General features: G+C 40.4%; 1 protein-coding gene across 2 annotated transcripts in view; it reads left to right on the top strand.

The window, feature by feature from the left end:
- Positions 1-20,700, top strand: part of LOC133618569 (zinc finger E-box-binding homeobox 1-like) — a 92,977-nt gene extending 72,277 nt beyond the window's left edge. For both annotated transcript variants that reach the window (XM_061979052.1, XM_061979053.2), the window contains exons 5-8: positions 285-402; positions 12,872-14,559; positions 14,695-14,845; positions 18,326-20,700. In XM_061979052.1, the coding sequence (XP_061835036.1) occupies positions 285-402; positions 12,872-14,559; positions 14,695-14,845; positions 18,326-19,101 (2,733 nt within the window). In that variant the 3' untranslated portion in view covers positions 19,102-20,700. The remainder of the gene's footprint in view (positions 1-284; positions 403-12,871; positions 14,560-14,694; positions 14,846-18,325) is intronic.
- The last annotated feature ends 4,003 nt before the right edge of the window (positions 20,701-24,703 follow it).

Below are 24,703 nucleotides of genomic sequence, written 5' to 3'. Positions count from 1 at the left end.
TTTCCAGTAAGTTTGTTTGGATACAAATAGTTGACCCTTTCCTGAACCCCCTCCTGCACCTGGCCACTCCTTTTACTCTTATCCCAGTGGAACAGCCCATGTCTTGTTTTCTAACTTCCTGGTTGGTGACACATGCTCTCTCACCTGCCTTGCGTGACCAAGCCTTAGCGGCTCGCTACATGTTAGCACTCTGACAGAAGGTCACGCTGGTCCTTTCAGCCAGCCATACTGACCCTTACAAAAACCGTTGCTTGCGTCTTAACGTTTGTCTTCTTTGTTGTCAGCGTCACGTGTCGCTGTCCAGCTGTGGAGTCGGAGGGGTGCGTAAGTTCAAGTGCACCGAGTGTTCCAAGGCCTTCAAGTACAAGCACCACCTGAAAGAGCACCTGCGCATTCACAGTGGTGAGTTGTTGCCATAGCAACCCTACAATTTATTTTTTTTACTGCACACTTTTCTAATAGCTCTAAAATCTGCATGTAAGGTTGGATATCTATGAAAAATCAATAGGGTTCATTTCAGGTATCAAAATAATTAGGGTTCTAGTTTTGACATAGAACAGTTTTAACTAGAGATGTCCCATAATGGCTTTTTTGCCGATATCCGATATTCCGATATTGTCCAACTCTTAATTACCGATTCCGATATCAACCGATACCGATGTATACAGTCGTGGATTTAACACATTATTATGCCTAATTTTGTTGTGATGCCCCGTTGGATGCATTAAACAATGTAACTTTACCATGAATTGATTAACGTGGACCCCGACTAAAACAAGTTGAAAAACTTATTCGGGTGTTACCATTTAGTGGTCAATTGTACGGAATATGTACTGTACCGTGCAATCTACTAATACAAGTTTCAATCAATCAACCAATCAAAAACAAGGTTTTCCAAAATAAGAGAACAACTTCAACTCCAGTTATGGAAAAAAGTGCCAACATGGCACAAAGTGCTTTTTTTTTTTTAACATGCCTCAAAACAGCTTGGAATTTGGGACATGCTCTCCCTGAGATAATCCTGATACCCATTCCAACTATGGGAAATACTATACTTTGACTTTCACAAAGTGCATTATTTTTATTTTTTTTTAAACATGCCTCAAAACAACAGCTATAAAAAACAATGAAGGCACACAGCTTCAGTCCAGAGTATACTAGAGCATACTTGCCAACCTTGAGACCTCCGAATTTGGGAGATGGTGCGGGCGGGATTGAGGTAGGCGGGGTTTGGTGGTAGCGGGGGTGTATATTGTAGCGTCCCGGAAGAGTTAGTGCTGCAAGGGGTTCTGGGTATTTGTTATGTTGGGTTTATGTTGTGTTACGGTGCGGATGTTCTCCCGAAATGTGTTTGTCATTCTTGTTTGGTGTAGGTTCACAGTGTAGCGCATATTTGTAACAGTGTTAAAGTTGTTTATACGGCCACCCTCAGTGTGACCTGTATGGCTGTTGATCAAGTATGCGTTTGCATTCACTTATGTGTGTGTGAAAGCCGCATATATTATGTGAATGGGCCGGCACGCTGTTTGTATAAAGGAAAAGCGGACGTGACGACAGATTGTAGAGGACGCTAAAGGCAGTGCCTTTAAGGCACGTCCCCAATATTGTTGTCCGGGTGGAAATCGGGAGAAATTCGGGAGAATGGTTTGATTTTCAGGAGGGGCACTGAAATATGTGAGTCTCCCGGGAAAATCGTGAGGGTTGGCAAGTATGCCCTACGTCCGTGTTTTACCGTACAGCGGCGTTTTAAAAAGTCATTAATTTTACTTTTTGAAATTGATACTGATAATTTCCGATATTACATTTTAAAGCATTTATCGGCCGATATTATCGGACATCTCTAGTCTTAACTGTTTGCTGACTAGTTAAATATTGTGAGTGGACAAACCACTACCAAAATCATCAGGGTTCCTGCTCTGACATAACACTACAACAATTTCCTATGAGGACAAAAAATATGCCTAGTAGTTTGCACTGATTTGACCCCTGACAGATGTCTCAAGTACCATTTGATATGTTTTGAAATCAATAGGGTTCTTGCTTTTGACAGTAGTCACTAATAGTAAATAGGTGACAAAGACTATTTAGCACTATGAACTTTGAACCCAACTACCTCAGGTTTCTAGATCATTAAAACAACAACAACAATAAGGTTCTTGTTTCGACAAGAATGTCACCGGGCTAAGCTTGTCAGGCTTGGTCAAAAGATAGGACTCTGATGCAGAGTAGGGATTAATTCGGCAGGCTTTTATTTTGATAGCTTCCTTTCACCTCCAGAGTCAGGGCAATTCAATAAAGGCTATAACTAACCTAGTCGGCAAAAAACGTTCCAAAAAAGGAACAACCGAAAATCACTCCGAAAGGAGGAAAACGCAAAAACAATAACGAACTATACTTGGCGTATATTCTATGAAATGTATTTATAAACAAAAAATGGTCCAACAGGAGGAAGAAACAATGGCTATGAAAATTATACACGTTCTCTAATCTAAAAATATATAAAGGTTAAGAAAAAATGTCACTCAAAAAAATTGAGGAAAAGGAAGAACTGTAAGAAAAACTGAAAACTCACCACTTCGGCTGAAAAACTAAATAACACAAATTCACTCTGCTGAGGAAGAGAAAAAGAGAACTCAAAAGAGCAACGAAGGAATTCAGGATCAAGTTATTCAAAACACGAGACGAGGCAAGGCATGGACAGGAACCTAGAGAGGCACGAATAAACGAGACAATCTGGCACAGAACAAAGGGAGGCGTGGGCTTATAAGACACATGAGGGTAATGGGGAACAGGTGGAAACAATCAAGGGTCAGGCATGATGTCAGACTGATGACACAAAAGGAAGGGCAAGTGATCTGAAACGAGAAGAGTTACTTTTCAAACTAAAACATGCAATTCACAAGACAGAAGAAACCAAGACAAGACATCCCTCATAGCTTGAATGCAGCAGTGTTCATTGAGTTGACTAAAAAATGTTGTCTTCAATATCGTCAACGACCTATTTTCCCTTAATGAAATTAAGATGATAACAAATGGAAACTAATGCACTTTGACTAAAACAATTACTGAAATTAAATGACAATTTAGTCAACTAATTAAAACGAGACAAAAATGATGGCGGTGACAAAATGCAATCATATTTAGTTTTGTCTTTAAGCGGGTGGGACAAAACAGCCAGTCACGGTTGCATGTAGGAGAGTGGCGGGTGGAAAAGCACGAAGGGTATCCAATCAGAAATAGTGGGAAAGCAAGATCAATACAAGACATCAATACAATATGTCTTCTACACCGGAAAGAAAGAGAAGACCATACATTTGGACGCACTTCACCTTTGCCGCGGGAGATAACAAACAACTTGTAAACCCCCGTGACTTGATTTTCTTCGACAAAAATACTACAAACTTGAAGCGCCATCTGCAGTCTATCCATCAGGACATCCCCACAACAGTAAATAGGCTGAAGCTACCTTAGTTTTTGGACTTTAAGTCGCAGTTTTTTTCATAGTTTGGCTGGGGGTGCGACTTATACTCAGGAGCGACTTATGTGTGAAATTATTAACACATTACCGTAAAATATCAAATAATATTATTTAGCTCATTCACGTAAGAGACTAGACGTACAAGATTTCATCGGATTTGGCGATTAGGAGTGACAGATTGTTTGGTAAACGTATAGCATGTTCTATATGTTATAGTTATTTGAATGACTCTTACCATAATATGTTACGTTAACATACCAGGCATGTTCTCAGTTGGTTATTTATGCCTCATATAACGTACACTTATTCAGCCTGTTGTTCACTATTCTTTATTTATTATAAATTGCCTTTCAAATGTCTATTATTGGTGTTGGGTTTTATCAAATAAATTTCCTCCAAAAATGCGACTTATATATGTTTTTTTCCTTCTTTATTATGCATTTTCGGCCGGTGCGACTTATACTCCGGAGCGACTTATACTCCGAAAAATACGGTAATATTTGGAAATGACTCATAATGTACTGTGTTACTGTTACTATTAAAGACGGTAGAGCAAGAGCAAGACCGCTTACAGTACCACATGTCCAAAAACAAATACCGGTACTGACATAAAAACAAACTGCTGTAGTTGTCGATCAGCTGAGCCGAGCTTACCCGCCAATAAATATACCTGTACAGTGCACTTTATTGATGTCCTCGGCACACTGTTCAGCTATTAATTGCTTGACAACCCAAAAGACCAGATTTGTCATTTTTCAAGCTAGTACACAAAGAAAGACAACTATGTGTATATATATATATATATATATATATATATATATATATATATATATATATATATACACACACACAGTGGGGCAGAGAGGTATGTAGTCAGCCACCAATTGTGCATGTTCTCCCACTTTAAAAGATGAGAGAGACCTGTAATTTTCATCATAGGTACACTTCAACTATGAGAGACAGAATGGGGGAAAGGAATCCAGGAAATCACAATGTAGGCTTTTTGATTAATTAATTGGTAAATTCCTCTGTAAAATAAATATTTGGTCACCTACAATCAAGCAAGATTTCTGGCTTTCACAGACCTGTAACTTCTTCTTTAAGAGGCTCCTCTGTCCTCCACTCGTTACCTGTATTAATGACACCTGTTTGGCCTTATCAGTAGTGTAAAAGACACCTGTGCACAACCTCAAACAGTCACACTCCAAACTCCACTATTGCCAAGACCAAAGACCTGTCAAAGGACACCAGAAACAAAATTGTAGACCTGCACCAGGCTGGGAGGTGAGGGGAGCAGTGAGCAGCAGCGGTGGCCACGCTCGGGAATCATTTTGGTGATTTAACCCCAATTCCAACCCTTGAATGCCAAGCAGGGAGGTAATGGGTCCCATTTTTATAGTCTTTGGTATGACTCGGCCGGGGTTTGAACTCACAACCTACCAATCTCAGGGCGGACACTCTAACCACTAGGCCACCAGCTTGGTGTGAAGAAATCAACTGTGGGAGAAATTATTAGCAAATGGAAGACATATCAGACCACTGATAATCTCCTTCGACCTGGGGCTCCACACAAGATTTCACTCCGTGGGGTCAAAATGATTACAAGAACGGTGAGCAAAATTCCACAATTAGACGGGGGGGACCTAGTGAATTACCTGCAAAGAGCTGGGACCAAAGTAACAAAGGCTACCATCAGTAACACACTACGCCGCATGGGACTTCAATCCTGCAGTGCCCTGCTTAAGCCAGTAAATGCCCAGGCCCGTCTGAAGTATGATAGATCTGATGATCAAGAAGACTATTGGGAGAATGTCATATGGTCAGACGAAACCAAAATAGAACGTTTGGTAAAAACTCAACTTGTTGTGTTTGGAGGAGAAGGAATGCTGAATTGCGTCCAAAGAACACCATACCTACTGTGAAGCATGGTGGTGGAAACATCATGTTTTGGGGCAGCTTTTGTGCAAAAGGGACCAGGACGACTTATCCATGTAAAGAAAATGATGTGAGATTTTGAGTGAAAACCTCCTTCCATCAGCAAGGGCATTGGAGATGAAACATGGCTGGGTCTTTCAGCATGACTGTGATACTAAAACACACCGTCCAGGCAACGAAGGAGTGGCTTTGCAAGAAGCATTTCAAGGTCCTGGAGTGGCTTAGCCAATCTCCAAATCTCAACCCCGTAGAAAATCTTTGGAGGGAGTTGGAAGTCCGTGTTGCCCAAGCGACAGCCCCAAAACATCACTGCTCTAGAGAAGATCTGCATGGCGGAATGGGCCAAAATACCAGCAACAGTGTGTGAAAACCTTGTGAAGACTTACAGAAAACGTTTCACCTCTGTCATTGCCAACAAAGGGTATATAACAAAGTATTCAGATGTACTTTTGTTATTGACCAAATCCTTATTTTCCACTATAATTTGCAAATAAATACTTTAAAAATCATACAGTGATTTTCTGGATTTTTTTTTCTTATTTAGTCTCTCATAGTTGAGGTATACCTATGACTACAATTAGAGGCCTCTCTCATCTTTTTAAGTGGGAGAACTTGCACAATTGGTGAGTGACTGAATACTTTTTTGCCCCACTGTATATGTGTGTATATGAGATAGGCTCCAAAAGGGACAAGAGATAGAAAATGGATGGATGGATGGATATATATATATATATATATATATATATATATATATATATATATATATATATATATATATATATATACACACACACACATAATGTATGTGTGTGTGTATATGTATAAATTATATATTATATATAAAACTAACCCATACTTGCCAACCCTCCCGAATTTTCCGGGAGGGTTGTATTATTATTGTATTATTATGTTTATCTTACCTAAAAATAAATATATTTATTAATTTAAAAAAAAAAAAAAAAATACATTTTTACTATATTTTGCTAAAAACATCAAAATTAATTGTATTTTTATTTGTATTTTTTCTGACTCCTTATTACATCCAGGCATTAGAATTATACATTAAAATAAACATATTTGAAATAATTAATTTTAAATTATCATAATAATTCATTTAAAATGACCATATTTAATTATTAAAATAATTGCTTGTTTATCAACAACTTTAGCATTTTATTCATTACATTTTGAAGCTCTCAGAAGCCAAGTTATGTTATATTCCTTAAGATTTATTTATGCAAGTTTGAAGTATTAATTATCTAAACACAGTTTTGTTTGCATATTTTCAGGATGTAGCTATATATATATATATATATATATATATATATGTATATATATATATATGAAATACTTGACTTGGTGAATTCTAGCTGTCAATATACTCCTCCCGTCTTAACCACGCCCCCAACCACGCCCTACCACGCCCCCACCCCCCACCTCCCGAAATCGGAGGTCTCAAGGTTGGCAAGTATGAACTAACCACACTAAAAAAAAAATACTATATATACACATGAAGTGCACCTACATTTAGGAATCACGTTAGATTAGTAATATAATTTGGAATAAACTGAAAAAAGCAATTAAATTATGCAGGATGAAGGTTGAGCTCTAATGCCACTTGCTTAATGCTATCATATAAAGGACTAGCTCATAGAAAAGCTAACTCAAATTAGCATGGCCAATCGCAGGGCACATATAGACAATCCTTCACACTAACATTCATATCCATGGACAATTTGCAGTCTTCAATTAAGCTATTTTTGGAATGTGGGAGGAAACTGGAGTGCCCGTAGAAAACCCACACACGCATGAGAACAACATGCACACTTCACACATCGATGTCCAAATGGAGGTTTGAAGACGCACAAGGCGTAACGTTACACGTTATTGTCGGGACTCCATAGTAATGTCAAAAGATTTATTAGATTACACTGGCTTTACTAACAATTGCATCAATTAGCTTTCTCTTAAATTTATTCTGTTTAGGTGCATGACCAGCTGACGCTCTTCTGACAGGCGATTTAGATGCTTTTTTTTCTAATTAAAGCATTGAGGAACGTTAGTCAAACTTATTATACCCAATAGTATGTAAATAAAATACTATATACGGTATATCCATTCTTACAATATATCACTTTAATTTGTTTTATATGTATATATACGTTAGTTTTGTAACACTGGTTGCTGTATTTATATGGGACAGTTGCCAAGACGCCAATTATTGTGCACACTCAGCGTAGTTGTACGCAATATAGAATAAAACTAGTTTGTTTCTTCATATGACCATAAACATACACACATATTTTTATGCACTTTACACTGGTGTTGAGAGTGTTGGCGTTGAGAACAAACTATAGATCAGTGATATTTTTGCTTGGTCATAATTGTCTAAATAAATAGTTGACCACATGATAGAATGTACACAATTCATTTTAATGATGGAACAGAAAATAGTTACAATGTGACTGAACATTACAGTGAAAATATGAATTGTCTAAGGCTATGTCTACACTAAGCCGGATAAACCCTTAAACGAATAATCATTTAGCATAAGCCTCGTTTCAGCCACACTAAACTATCGTTTAAGGTCCCTCTACTCGGACATTTTTTTACACAGGTAAGCCTGCCGTGTATTTCTTGAATCTCCGCCTCTTAGCTTTGTATGGACTCATTGATCGTTTACAAACTGAGTTTGGAGAGGATGGATGTGATTCATGTACTCTCTTTGGCTTCTGGTCTCCATTTAAATGTGAATAAGTGTGAACTAATGGCTGTGAAGCTATGTCAAATGCTGTCTATGTGTAAAATTCCAATTAAGGAGAGTATTAATTACCTAGGAATACTTATTACTAAAAATCAGAGTTCTAGATCGGTCTTAAACTTTACTCCAATTGTAGAAAAAAACAAGAAAAGATTTAACCAATGGCTGCAGAGAGATTTATCCTTAAAAAGGCAGAACCTTACTCTCCAAAGCGGAAGGTATCTCCAGGCTTACGTATGCGGCTATTTCTTTAGATGTAAACCAAAAAATATGTAAGACTATTGACAAAATACTTGTTGACTTTATTTGGCAAAAACAAAATTCATTATATCAAGAAATCTGTTATAATGAACAATTACAATCAGGCTAGTCTAAACTTTCTCGATTTCACTACACTAAACAACACCTTCAAGATGAATTGGATAAGACACTATTTAAAAGATCCTACCTCAATTTGGAACTTCATTTCTCATCATGTATTTTCTAATCTCGGAGGCCTAAAATTGTTGTTATTGTGTAACTACAACATTGATAGGATTCCTGTTGCTCTTTCAAACTTCCACAAACAAGCTCTTCTGGCATGGTCTCTTCTCTACAAGCAGAATTTCTCACCTACCAAATACTTCATCTGGAACAATAAAGACATATGTTACAAAAGGAAATCTCTTTTCCGCAACAATTGGTTCAAAAATGGTATTATTTCAGCTTTTCAATAAGGAAAGTCAACGTTTTAATTACCAAGGATTTCTCAACCATTTTAAATGATATAAATTATGATAAATGGGTTGTACTTATATAGCGCTTTTCTACCTTCAAGGTACTCAAAGCGCTTTGACACTACTTCCACATTTACCCATTCACACACACATTCACACACTGATGGAGGGAGCTGCCATGCAAGGCGCTAACCAGCACCCATCAAGAGCAAGGGTGAAGTGTCTTGCTCAGGACACAACGGACATGACGAGGTTGGTACTAGGTGGGGATTGAACCAGGGACCTTCGGGTCGCGCACGGCCATTCTTCCACTGCGCCAAGGTCCCTGTGACTCCCAAACAATTTGCCATTGTATTTGATGCCATTCCATCAGGTGTTGTTATGTTGTACAGGGTTTACTCATTTCCTCTTTCTGCTGTAACAATTGTGAATGAGCCACTTGACACTCCTGTAGGGAAACTTTGTTTTAATCAGAAAAATAATAGAAAAATCCGCAGCTTATTCCAAAATGATTGTGTGTCTGTCTCCAATGGTTGCGCTCTGGAATAATGCTGTGAATGACATCTGCTGGGTCAAAACATGGTCTCTTCCTAACCGGTATTTACTTAGGAACAAAGTCAAAGATATTTCTTTGAAAATCATTCATAGTTATTACCCTGTAAAGATTGTGATGGTTAGATACAAAAAGGACATTGATATTACATGCACCTTATGTAACATGCATCTAGGGACTGTTAACCACCTGTTTTGGACTTGTGAAAGCACTCGATCACTATGGCAGGGCATCTGTCGTTTAATCCTGGACAATATTCATAACAAATTTGTGCTTTGTTTTAAAGATGTTGCTATTTGGATTTACACAGTATGAGGAAAAAAATTGAAAAGGAATTTTACCTTTGCAACCTCATTATACTATTGGCTAAGTTATATATACAAAAATGTAAGTTTCTCAATATCAGACCTGTTTTTTGTGCCTTTTAAAAAATAATTAGAAATTTACTTTAAAATGCTTTCTACCTCTAACAACCAAAGGCTGTGAAAACTATGATGCTGTGCTTCAAACTTGGATTATTTACTGAACTTGTGTGAGCCTATGGCTTTACACACACACACACACATATATATATATATATATATATATATATATATATATATATATATATATATATATATATATATAAAATAATAATATATAATATATAAATGATAAATGGGTTATACTTGTATAGCGCTTTTCTACCTTCAAGGTACTCAAAGCGCTTTGACAGTATTTCCACATTCACCCATTCACACACACATTCACACACTGATGGAGGGAGCTGCCATGCAAGGCGCTAACCAGCACCCAACAGGAGCAAGGGTGAAGTGTTTTGCCCAAGGACACAACGGACGTGACTAGGATGGTAGAAGGTGGTGATTGAACTCCAGTAACCAGCAGCCCTCCGATTGCTGGCACGGCCACTCTACCAACTTCGCCACGCCGTATTATTATATATATATATATATATATATATATATATATATATATATATATATATATATATATATATATATAAATTATTTATATATAAATATATTTATTTATATAAATATATATATATATTATTATATTTGTATTATATATATACTGTATATATATATATATATATATATATATATATATATATATATATATATATATATACATATGTATATATTTATATATTATTTATATGTATATATATATATATATATATATATATATATATATATATATATATATATATATATATATATATATATATATATATATATATAGGGACGGCGTGGCGCAGTGGAAGAGTGGCCGTGCGCAACCCGAGGGTCCCTGGTTCAATCCCCACCTAGTACCAACCTCGTCATGTCCGTTGTGTCCTGAGCACGACACTTCACCCTTGCTCCTGATGGGTGCTGGTTAGCGCCTTGCATGGCAGCTCCCTCCATCAGTGTGTGAATGTGGAAGTAGTGTCAAAGCGCTTTGAGTACCTTGAAGGTAGAAGCGCTATACAAGTACAAGTACAAGTATATATATATATATATATATTGTGTATGTATATATATAATTTTTTTTTTTTTTTTTTTTTGCATTCTTCTTTAGGCTTTATTGAGTTTACAACCCCCTGGCGATGTTTTGTACTGTTGTTATTATTATTTATTTGATTGTATGTAAATGTTGAACCTTATAAATAAAGGTTTTGGGGGGGGGGGAAGTTCGGAAAAGAAGTGAAGTCAGAAAGACCTCGCCCCGCACAGGAAGTGACGTCAGAAAGAACGCGCCACAGCCAGCTTCATAACAACCAGAGCTAACCACTGGAAAAATGGAGGCGAGTGATCCAGACATGCCCGTGTTTCTCCTTCTTCTACATGTACAGACGCTTGTGGAAATCACACATGAATACCTTAAGTGAAGGAAACGCGCGATTGCAGCTATTTTGGGTACGACACATCTCAAGACGGCAAGAGAACTTTCGAATGTCCCGGTCAGCTGTTGTGCACTCCAAATGTAAAACGGTTCATATATACAATTGTGTGTATGTAAATAACGTAACGTGTATTATAGCAGTCCTCATTACATTCGTAATATTAAGATTTGAGAGTGAAATACATGTTTATTTTCCATTTCCATGTTTTCCTGTTTTATTATTACAAGTATTTCATTCTGCTCAGAGCAAGTGAACACGTTGTATCCCGCCATGCACGGAGCTCTACCCAGCCCGTGTGCTTAATCCAATGGCGGACGATCTGTTCTGTTGCATAACACACTATTGAATGCACATTCGGAAATTAACTAAATCATTTTGAAGCTTTAATTAGTCTGTTAGCCTGAATTGATTCTGAAATAATGTGATGCATCTGTATATGCTAAGTTATGCAGTGCGGAACTAAACTATTACGTTGTAAATAGAGATGTCCGATAATGGCTTTTTTGCCGATATCCGATATTGTCCTCTTAATTACCGATACCAATATATACAGTCGTGGAATTAACACATTATTATGCCTCATTTTGTTGTGATGTCCCGCTGGATGCATTAAACAATGTAACAAGGTTTTCCAAAATAAATCAACTCAAGTTATGGAAAAAAAAAATGTCAACATGGCACTGCTATATTTATTATTGAAGTCACAAAGTGCATTATTTTTTTTAACATGCCTCAAAACAGCAGCTTGGAATTTGGGACATGAGAGCATGAGGGGGGGGGGGGGGGGGGGGTGTATTGTAGTGTCCCGGAAGAGTTAGTGCTGCAAGGGGTTCTGGGTATTTGTTCTGTTGTGTTACGGTGCGGATGTTCTCTCGAATAGTGTTTGTCATTCTTGTTTGGTGTGGGTTCACAGTGTGGCGCATATTTGTAAAAGTGTTAAAGTTGTTCATACAGCCACCCTCAGTGTGACCTGTATGGCTGTTGACCAAGTATGCCTTGCATTCACTTGTGTGTGTGAAAAGCCGTAGATATTTTGCGATTGGGCCGGCACGCAAAGCCAGTGCCTTTAAGGTTTATTGGCGCTCTGTACTTCTCCATAGGTCCGTGTACCACTCCGTACAGCGGCGTTTTAAAAAGTAATACATTTTACTTTTTGAAACCGATACCGATAATTTCCGATATATTACATTTTAAAGCATTTATCAGCCGATATTATCGGACATCTCTAATTGTAAAGTAATTTTAATAACCTCAATAACAGTGGTATCACGACAACTTCAAAGATGCGTTATCTTTTATACTTGTTAAGACGACTAAATTTAGTCGACTAAAATGCTGAGGAATTCAGTCGACTAAAACAGAATCAATTTAGATGCCTGAAATATGACTAAAACTAGAATAGTTTTTCATCAAAAGACTATGACTAAAAGTAAATTAAAAAAACTGCTGTTGAAATTAGCACTGGAATGTAGCCCACCTGTTTTGGAAAAAAAAATACAATTGTGTGTTTAACAGTGACTTCTGCATGTGTCGTTTCCAGGAGAGAAACCGTACGAATGCTCAAACTGCAAGAAGAGGTTCTCCCACTCGGGCTCATACAGTTCCCACATCAGCAGCAAGAAGTGTGTGCGAGCAGTCACGCCAAACGGCGTCGCTCACAAACCCACAAAGTTGCCCATCGGGAACTCCGCCGCCATGCGAGTCTCCATCGCCCCGGTCCGCCCGGCCCTCAAAGAGAAGCCTGATAGCAAACCTCTCCAAGAACAGCTCCCCGTCACTCAGATCAAATCAGAACCAGTGGAACATTCCTGCAAGCCGCCTGTGGCCGCACCGGCCGGGGTGGCGAATACGGTGACCTCCCAGCCAGCAGCGGCGCCTGCTGCGCTGCCTCAGAGCGTGGCCATGGTTCTGCCCACCATGGGCCTGGGGGCACCACTCAACATCAACATGAATGACCTGCAGAACGTTCTGAAAGTGGCCATGGATGGGAACGTGCTCAGGCAGGTGCTGGGTACGGCCAACGGCACCGTGTTGCAGCCTCAGCAGCAGATCATCAGTCTGCCCGCCTTTGTGGACCATGACGGCACCACCAAGATCATCATCAACTACAGCATCGGTCCGGCACCCGCCACCACCGCCTCTACCCAGCCCATGTCGCTTTTTGTTAAAAACAACCTCCCCCTCACTCCTCTTACCCCGATCGCCGCTGCCCCTACCCCCACTAAAACGGACAAACCACCCACTCCAAAAATAGACCTCAGCCGCGTCAAGGAAGAACCTGAGTCAATGCTTGTCACAGAAACAGAACCAAACCAGCAGATGCAGAAGACCATAAAGACGGAAGCGGCTGACGTTCCCCAAGCTGACGGCGCCAATGCTTGTTTACTTTGTGACGACTGTCCTGAAAACCTGGAGGCGCTGCACTTGCTCCAGCACCACAAGGCGGCCAACAGCGATGCCGTGGACTCTGCCACTCTGGACCCTTCCTTTGCCGATCTTCTCAGCGAGGCAGGGGTGACGCTTCAGGAACCTCCCGTGGACGACCTCCTGTCGCACCTCAAGAGCTACTTCGCCTCCAACGCCAACCCTAGCAAGGAAGATCTGGAGAAGATCTCAGACTCTGTCAGTATACCCGTGGTTGTGGTTAGGAAATGGTTTGTCAAGATGAACACTGGCAAGAAAAGCAGTGACATGGAAGATTCCAAACCGATTCTACCGCCAAAGTCTGACTTGGATTCCTGCAATCAGAGTGGAGAGAGACAGGAAGATACCAAAGCCTCATTGGAGTGTGGAAGTGCTTCCCCATCCGATTCCTCGTCGTTAAGTCTCAACCCCAGCGACCTGGTCATTGTCAAAAGCGAGCCGGAGGACCCGGAGGCTCCGGACTCCCAAGCAGAACCTTTGGACCTTTCCCTTCCGAAACAGGCTCGAGCCGTGCCGGAAGACCCGCCTCCTGCCAAGAAGCCACCGCAGACTCTCAACCTGGCCTGCCTGCGGAAAGAGCAGGTCGGTGGGCGCACGGTCTACGTAGCCACACCTCAGACCCGCAACATCGTCCCTGCCTCGCAGATGCCCACCCTGGTGGCCATCACCGGTCAGGGCACGGTGGGCTGTCTGGGCTCCCTCAACACTTCAGCCAAGCGAACCATCCTCATCCCGCAGCTAACCTACACCTACGCCGCCACGACCGACAACGCAGCCAAGACGGTTGTCCTCAACGGACACAAGGTAAGAACACTGTTTTCTGAATAACTGGGGTCTCAGGACAGAACCTTGCGGCACTTGAGCTCATTTTCATGTGCGTGCTGCTTTTTGCTAATGAAATAAACAGATGGATTCATGTGTATTCTTTCTTTCTCGTAGACGCCTGACACAAGTTCTGACGTGTCTGCGGCTGAGGACCAAAAGGAACTGAAGAAGGCGAGGCTTGAAAACGGCGTCTATGCCTGCGATCTTTGCTCCAAGGTCTTCCAAAAGGGCAGCTCCTTGCTCAGGCACAAATACGAACACACCGGTGAGTCGCCTCCCACAGTTGTAGTTAGAGATGTCCGACAATGGCTTTTTTGCCGATTTCCGATATTGTCCAACTCTTAATTACCGATTCCGATATCAACCGATACCGATATACAGTCGTGGAATTAACACATTATTATGCCTAATTTTGTTGTGATGCCCCGATGGATGCATTAAACAATGTAACAAGGTTTTCCAAAATAATTCAACTCAACTGCCATATTTATTATTGAAGTCACAAAGTGCATTTTTTTTTAACATGCCTCAAAACAGCAGCTTGGAATTTGGGACATGCTCTCCCTGATAGAGCATGAGGAGGTTGAGGTGGGCGGGGTTGAGGTGGGGGGGATGTGTACAGTATTTTTTCGTAGTATAAGTCGCTCTGGAGTATAAGTCGCACCGGCCGAAAATGCATAACAAAGAAGGAAAAAAACATATATAAGTTGCTCTGGAGTATAAGTCGCATTTGTGGGGGAAATTTATTTGATAAAACCCAACACCAAGAATAGACACTTGAAAGGCAATTTAAAATAAATAAAGAATAGTGAACAACAGGCTGAATAAGTGTACGTTATATGACGCATAAATAACCAACTGAGAACGTGCCCGGTATGTTAACGTAACATATTATGGTAAGAGTCATTCAAATAACTATAACATATAGAACATGCTATACGTTTACCAAACAATCTGTCACTCCTAATCGCTAAATCCCATGAAATCTTATACGCCTAGTCTCTTACGTGACTGAGCTAAATAATATTATTTGATATTTTACGGTAATGTGTTAATAATTTCACACACAAGTCGCTCCTGAGTATAAGTCGCACCCCCGGCCAAACTATGAAAAAAACTGCGACTTATAGTTTGAAAAATACGGTATATTGTAGCGTCCCGGAAGAGTTAGTGCTGCAAGGGGTTCTGGGTATTTGTTCTATTGTGTTTATGTTGTGTTACGGTGCGGATGTTCTCCTGAAATGTGTTTGTCATTCTTGTTTGGTGTGGGTTCACAGTCTGGGGCATATTTGTAACAGTGTTAAAGTTGTTTATACGGCCACCCTCATTGTGACCTGTATGGCTGTTGACCAAGTATGCCTTGCATTCACTTGTGTGTGTGAAAAGCCGTAGATATTATGTGATTGGGCCGGCACGCAAAGGCAGTGCCTTTAAGGTTTATTGGCGCTCCGTACCGTATTTTCCGCACTAAAAGGCGCACTTAAAAACCTCAAATTTTCTCAAAAGCTGACAGTGCGCCTTATAATCCGGTGCGCCTTATATATGGACCAATATTGAGCCACAACAAACCTAAACTTCATTTTCATAAAGTTTAGATCTCGCAACTACGGTAACTGCTTCTTCTTCTACGGTAAGCAGCCGCCGAGTTCATTTTCCCCCATAGAAGAAAAACGCTTCTAACCCAAAAATGGCTCCTATTAAGAGACACGCTTACGACGCAGAGTTTAAACTTAAGACGATCAGTCACGCAGTAGAACACGGGAATAGAGCAGCGGCAAGAGAACTTAACATAAACGAATCAATGGTGTTTAATTCGGACACTGAAGAAGAAGAATTCGAGGGATTCGTGGATGAGGAATAACTTCATAAAGTGAGCTTTACATGTTTATTTTGTGTGTTGGGTTGTGTGACATTAACGTTTGAGCAATGTTGAGTTATTGATATATTGTTATTGCTCTACACTATTTCGAGTGTTACTATATTGTGATTACACTAACGTTTGATTTACCGTAACAGTATCACTGTTTTTTACGTGTTTATTGAATCAGGGGAAAGTTCCCCTCCACTATGTGATATAAATGTTGCACTACATGTTATACCTTGCTGTTGTTAAAAGATAAACAAAACCCCACATCACTGACTTTACCTCAGGGAAAATAATAAAACAGCAGTTTATTCATTTTGGGAGTGAACAGAGTTGTCAGAACGCTGGTTTGTAATCTATTAATAAAGTTTGACTGACCTATCTGACTGTTTTGTTGACATTCCCTTTAGATAGTACTTTATTCACCGGATTATAAGGCGCACCTATGCATCCATACTAGGGCTGGGCGATATTGCCTTTTTTTAATATCGCGATATTTTAAGGCCATATCGCGAAACACGATATATATCTCGATATTTTGCCTAAGCCTTGAATGAACACTTGATGCATATAATCACAGCAGTATGATGATTCTATGTGTCTACATTAAACCATTCTTCTTCATACTGAATTAATATATGCTACTTTTAAACTTTCATGCAGAGAAGGAAATCACAACTAAAAAAATCACTATTTTTTTCATACGGTGTTGATCTGGAAATGTTTGCCTCGGCATTTTGATGGTGTGGACGTGTGGCACCAAACGGAGATATTGACGTGCGGAGTAAGCCCTCTTCATTGTCTAGCGGGTGACTTTTCAAATGATGCTACATATTAGCGGTGTAGCCGAGTGTCCTGGGTTCGCCTATACAGTGTACTTATCTAATAAAATAATAAACAGGAGAGATTAGAGCAGGTTCGGTAGCCACCGCTTCTTTAATGTCAACATCACACACCTCCTTCCACAACCACACACACCCTACGTCACAGCCCTACGGCAACTCTGGAAGAACAACACTCCTCCTCCTTACCTAACACACTCCAATAACTTGGGACACCCTGAACTGTTTGTTACAGCAGTAATTCTACTTTTTATAGCAACGCTTTTGCCCCACACTTGACAAATTACGGTTGTCTGTTCCACATCTTCCCACTTGAAGCCAAACCACCGCCAGACGATAGACCCCCTGCTGTTTTTCTTGTGAATTAATTATTCCTCCATTTGTTACCAGATTCGCACCTTCTTTCTCTTGTATTACCGCTAGCATCACAGCTAACGTTAGCCATGCTGTTACCTCTCTGCTCAGGGAGGGCGTATACGTATGTGACGTATGACGTGACAGTATGTGACGTATGTAAGAAGGTGCGCTTGTCTGTCTGTGAGAAGGAGAGACTGGAAAGAGGAGGAGAGCCTGTAGTGTAATGCCCGCAGCTAAAAGCAACTGTGTGAGAACGTATACTCGATATCACCATATAGTCATTTTCTATATCGCACAGAGACAAACCCGCGATATATCGCGTATATCGATATATCGCCCAGCCCTAATCCATACTACTTTAGCGCAGCTCCATCTAATGGATGCATAGGTGCGCCTTATATATGAACAAAGTTTTGAAATATGCCATTCGTTGAAGGTGCGCCTTATAATGCGGAAAATACGGTACTTCTCCCTATGTCCGTGTACCACTCCCTCCGCACAGCTGCGTTTTAAAAATTCATAAATTGTACTTTTTGAAACCGATAATTTCCGATATCACATTTTAAAGCATTTATCGGCCGATAATATCGGCAGTCTGATGTTATCGGACATCTCTAGTTGTAGTCCTTGCCCAAAGACGCCACTGTTTCCTCTTAACATTCTCTGTTGACTTATATTGCAGGAAAGCGTCCGCATGAGTGCCCGGTCTGCAAGAAGGCCTTTAAACACAAGCACCACCTGCTGGAGCACTCGCGCCTGCACTCAGGCGAGAAGCCCTACCAGTGTAACAAGTGTGGTAAACGCTTCTCGCACTCGGGCTCATACTCGCAGCACATGAACCACCGCTACTCCTACTGCAAGAGAGATGCGTTCAGCCAGGACATCGGCCCGACATCGGACAGCTTCGGCCCGACGTCGGACAGCTTCGGCCCAATGCCGATCTCCCAGCTGGACTCTGACGGCAGGGAGAGCGAGGACGACGAAGCCATGTGCGTGGACGACGTCAGAGTGGTGCAGGTGGACGACGGCGTGTGCGAGATCTACGAGGGAAACTTCGACGACGATGACGAGGAAGAGGACGAGGAGGATGGAGAGGAGGAGGAGGAGGAGGAGGAGGAGGAGGAGGAGCAAGTGGAGGCGCAGGTGGAGGAGCAAGAAGATGCGCCGGAGGAGGAGCAAGAAGAGATGCTGCAAGAAGAGGCGCCGAAGGAGGAAGGGGAAAAGAAAGACGAGGGGAAAGGGAAGAAGGCGGAAGCGGCAGACATGGAAGTGGATGAATTTGTATGCGGGGTTGTGGAGGTGGAGCTGACGCACGACCAGTCGCAGGAATCCACAGAGGACAAAGAGGAGTCTGCGGGTGTAAATTTGGAGCAGGTAGCGGACTGCACCTACAAAAACATCAGGGATTGGTCGGACAGCGAGGGATCCTCGGACGAAGCTGTGACAAACGCCAAATGAGCGAATTCCTTCAGGACACTTTGACGAGAACGGTCCACTACTGTGTTGAAACCGCCGGGTGTGCCTGAACTCCACAAGCTTTTTTGTTTTCCCGTGCAAAATATCAGTGTTACAAATGTTTATAAACGTCGTTTGTTTGCTCCCGGTTACTAACTCGCTCGACTTGTTTCTACGACCTTTTTATTGCCAATGAAGTTTCCTAAAAGTCAGTATTTTATTGAGTTCTACGAACAAAAACGCTCTGCACTACGGTATTCCCGCTGCGGGTACGCGCCTCACCCATCGTCAAGTCCTTCAGTGTTACGTTTGTGCGCTAGCCGGCGTTTTCAGTTTCAGACTGTTAGCCTTAAGGAAAACAAACTGGGGTGGTTCCTGGGAGTCATAACACCAGAAAGCTAGCAGAAGAAAAAAAAACACAAACTCCTCATTCGGGTCGAGCTGCTCCACGCCGGCGCCCCCTGCCTTATGCAAGACCTGCGTGCTGTTAAAGTGCCATTGAACAGTGTTGTCGCTTGGACAGTATTATTGCTATTATTTCGTTACGTCTGTTACTCGATTCGAGCGCCGCGTTGGCTCGCCTTTGACCGCCTGCTCACAACAGCCGCCGCATGCCACCAAGGACACAAAAATAGTCATGCTTTTAAAAATGGTAAAGAAGTAAATGCTCATTGAGATTTTTCTCCCCGAGATCTCAAGTTTACAAGGTTTTTTACAATAAACTATCCCAAAGATGGCATGTAGCATGACAGGAAGTACTAGTACAAAGTTGATGGTGTCATAATCAGCCTGCGATCATCTTTATTGATTACTGAGTTGGACGCTTTTATTAACGTGAGGAAGCTTTTTAATGCAGACAAAATGTTGCACACTGAACTCACCTGTGGATTTTATCTTTGCTCACGTTGAACATCATCAACTATATTGGTCCGACTTGTGCACTTGTCTTCAGGTTAAGATGGCGGCGAGCTGTCCCGCACTTCAGGTGGCAAACGTCAGCCAACGTGACGTTCTTGTGCTTCATTTTACCTTAACAGTATTTGTTGTTTCCTCCCACTTGTTTCATTTAATGTTTTAACAAAAGCCAGTATTAGAACTTTTTTCCACAGTTTTAGTCTTTAGACAACTTTTTTTTTTTTCTTAAATATTTATGTGTCTTATTTTTGTATTTTCTTTGATGGTTATTTATTACACATTGTAGTGTACATGACTGTAGGCTGAATTGATACAATAATATATTTTAGTATGAAAAATAATCCCGTTTTCTGTTTTACAAAAAGGTGAAAATGTACCACATGTATTCTATTAACACAAAGACGAGGAATGAAAATGTTATCGTCGTTATGAAGCTACTGATTTGAAGTGCATGAATCGTCGTGGTTTCAGCGATGGATGTCCTCGCAGACGTTTCTCCTCCCACTTTTTTCTTTATAGAGTATTTTGGTTTTTTTGTGTCCTGTTCCGTGCCATGAATTTGTTCCAGCGGCCCATTGAAGGCTGCGTCATGTTTGCAATGAACCCACTGTCCTTTCTAATGTCTTTCTTTTACTTCTGCTCCATTTTTATGACTCCCATCACAATAAAGATGTGACTGCATCCCGAGTAATGGCCTTCTCGGCGTCCTCATTGCTCACAGTGCCAAGAAATCTGTCATATTCTTAAAAATGCATATCTTTATATCTGGACCAGTTTCTTTGCGCGTTTGGGGTCGTCGTGCCCATGCAATGTCCATGCTGGTTTTGTCTTCAGCCCTCTGGTCCCTCAATTAGTAAAAGGGTGCCAATTTTGTCCAGGATTAACCACATTCCTCTTTAAATACTGTAGCCGTATTTAAAGTTAAAATACCAATGATTGTCACACGCGCACGAGGTCAGGTGTGGCGAAATTATTCTCCGCATTTGACCCATCACCCTTGATCGCCCCCTGAGAGGTGAGGGGAGCAGTGAGCAGCAGCGGTGGCCGCGCCCGGGAATCATTTTTGGTGATTTAACCCCCAATTCCAACCCTTGATGCTGAGTGCCAAGCAGGGAGGTAATAGGTCCCATTTTTATAGTCTTTGGTATGACTCGGCCGGGGTTTGAACTCACAACCTACCGATCTCAGGGCAGACACTAACCACTAGGCGTCTGAGTTGTGCCATATACACAAATTGTGTGGACATAGCTTTAAAAATATATTTTGGCACCCTGAGTACCTCTAACATTTGAATTGAAATTAGTATTAAACTGCTCCAATATATGGTACTTTTGAAGGTTAATGTGGTAATACATCTTTATTTATGTAATATTATTTTGGTTTTCATTCAAATTTTAACTGAGCTGATTTAACACCAGTTGTTATATATATTGTCTTCTTACATTTCTGAGTCTCATTTGCAAGTATGCAATCATTTTATTTTGTCCTTTGTGGTTTGCCATAATCCGGAAGTAGTTTTTTTGTATCATTACGTTCAATGCATGGACATATTTTAAGTAGACACAGCGTTGGCTGCTGTGAAGCGAGAAATTCGGCCGCCATCTTGAAGTGGTGATGAGCCGGCGAGCAGCCGAAACTGACAGTTGACAGGTAGAAAACAAAGATGACGGGCTGGTGTTCAGCGTTTTCCTGCTCAAATGAGCGGACTGTTGAAAATATGAACCGGGGAATTACTTTTCACAAGTAAGATTCAACATTAACGTACTATTGGTTGCATTTTGTGAAAAGAACATTACCACAGAGTTGAGAAGGAGCAAAGATCTTCAATAGTACTGAAATCGTAGCCGCTAGCAAACAAGAGTATGACCATAATATAATTGCTTGTCAATGAAATTAATTACATTTAAAAATGTCATACTTGAATAACACAAAGTTGAAATAAAAGATGAAGATGAAGATTGTAAAAGCCAACAGGGGTAAAAGTTAGGACCACAGTCCAGATTGTGTCGGGGGGGTAATATATGTTAGCTAACTAGACAATCAGATGGACAGTGGCTATACAATATTATACAAGTCTAAATTTAGTCTTTTCCAACCCAATTTTGTGTAGCCCACCTATGTGAAATGTGTTTGGGACTTTTATCCAATAAAGCGACATACATAAAAAACACATATAAAACAATCACTGTAAACATTATCATTTAAGGGAAGAATGTAATAGAAAATATCAATACAAAGTGTCAAGACTCTCTGCTGCTGCAGCAACAGAGATATAGTCTATAGGTCCCTAAGATATATAGATATCTCATGTATTCATACATTGTTTATGTAGGATATATGCATGTATATATTTGATTTTTGATTTTTATTAAGGATCCCCATTAGCTGGTTGCCTCAACAACCCACTAGTCTTCCTGGGGTCCACAATTCAATACAATTACAAGTAAAAGCATGTAATTATAACTATACAATACAGAAAAAAATAAAAGCATCAGTAAGAAAACAAAGCAAACAATTTACAGTCACAGAATAATAATTACCATATAAATATAACTACACAATATAAAACCAAACAAATCATCAACGAGCAAACTAATTTAAAAACTCAGATAAAATATTACTTTCTTTTTAAAAAGCTGTTTACTTTCAATGCCGGTGAGAATTCGAGGCCGGTTATTCCAGAGCGATGAAGATCTATAAATAAAAGATTTCCGCAAAGCATTCTTCCTGGGACGAGGGAGTACAAAATATTTTATAATATATTGTTTTTTCAATTTAAAAATAGCTGACCGTTTTTTTTCCCCCTTTTCTGGGATTATATTCCCAGTTTTGATCTCGGACGTCTGGTCACTTATTGCATATAAGAATATTCTATTACTGTCACGCAAACTATGAATAATAAAACACGCCAAAACATGTGCCCTTTATCATAGCTACACGTATTACAAAAAAAACGCGTGAAAATCAGTGGTATTCAGTGAGGTAAAATGAATTAAACTCGCTGACAGTTCATTGGTCCTGCCAAATGAGTTGCACTGAGTGGAGCGGATCACCACTCCAAGATGGCGGCCCCGCGTCTCGTCAGCGCCAGTAGGCAGTAGCGCTCCATGCTGCGTCTACTTATAAGATGTCTATGTCTGCCACAGCTGATCACTGAGTCCCATCTAGTGGGTAAAGTGTGTATTACAACTATCACCATTAACAAACCTTGTTTCAGTTCCGGGAGACCCGATCGGTCTACGCATGCGCGAAGTCTACGTCACTTTCTGTCAACTTGTTTTAAGGCAGTTTATGCTTGCTGTCACTTTTAGAATAGGTTTTCTTATTTTTGTGATCTTTATTTCAAGAACAATGTCATATAAATGGGTAGTAACCGTATTTTTTTGTATTGAACAATTGAACACACAAACAGTATTTATTGACAATATACAAACAATTTCGGTGCTGTTTGCAACTTCCTCACTGTCACATTTTTCAAATTAAAACATACAACAAGAACACCACCGGCTATCTTATATACAATTAGTGGTTTAACATAATGCATTTGTTTGACAATTGTCCCTATTTTTCACAATTACAAAGTTTATGTAATAAACTATCGGCTTTTTTGCCGATATCCGGTATTCCGATATTGTCCAACTCTTAATTACCGATTCCGATATCAACCGATACCGATATATACAGTCGTGGAATTAACACATTATTATGCCTAATTTTGTTGTGATGCCCCGCTGGATGCATTAAACAATGTAACAAGGTTTTCCAAAATAAATCAACTCAAGTTATGGAAAAAAAAATGCCAACATGGCACTGTTATATTTGTTATTGAAGTCACAAAGTGCATTATTTGTTTTAACATGCCTTAAAACAGCAGCTTGGAATTTGGGACATGCTCTCCCTGAGAGAGCATGAGGAGGTTGAGGTGGGCGGGGGTGGGGGGGTACGGGGTAGCGGGGGGGTTTATATTGTAGCGTCCCGGAAGAGTTAGTGCTGCAAGGGGTTCTGGGTATTTGTTCTGTTGTGTTTATGTTGTGTTACGGTGCGGATGTTCTCCCGAAATGTGTTTGTCATTCTTGTTTGGTGTGGGTTCACAGTGTGGCGCATATTTGTAACAGTGTTAAAGTTGTTTATACGGCCACCCTCAGTGTGACCTGTATGGCTGTATGGCTGTTGACCAAGCATTCACTTGTGTGTGTAAAAAGCCGTAGATATTATGTGACTGGGCCGGCACGCAAAGGAAGTGCCTTTAAGGTTTATTGGCGCTCTGTACTTCTCCCTACGTCCGTGTACACAGCGGCGTTTTAAAAAGTCATACATTTTACTTTTTGAAACCGATACCGATAATTTTGAAATCGATACCGATCATTTCCGATATTACATAACATCGGCAGTCCGATATTATCGGACGTCCCTAATATCAAGGTAACACTCAAATGGTAAATAATAAACGTTAAAAGTGTAGCAAACAAACATTTAACAAAGGGATCACTGCAAACTTGTGCAGTTTTCGACTCTCCTCCCTTGGACTGGAGTGCATGCAACTTTTAGCGTCGTTTTTCGTCAAATATTGTACTCTTCAAGTACATCTACCGTATTTTTCGGACTATAAGTCGCAGTTTTTTTCATAGTTTGGTGCGACTTATACTCAGGAGCGACTTATGTGTGAAATTATTAACACATTACCGTAAAA

This window comes from Nerophis lumbriciformis, linkage group LG19 (genome assembly GCF_033978685.3).
Source record: "Nerophis lumbriciformis linkage group LG19, RoL_Nlum_v2.1, whole genome shotgun sequence".
Lineage (NCBI taxonomy): Eukaryota > Metazoa > Chordata > Actinopteri > Syngnathiformes > Syngnathidae > Nerophis > Nerophis lumbriciformis.
The sequence above is the reverse complement of the archived record's forward strand: the minus strand, read 5'-3'. Positions and strand labels throughout refer to the sequence as shown.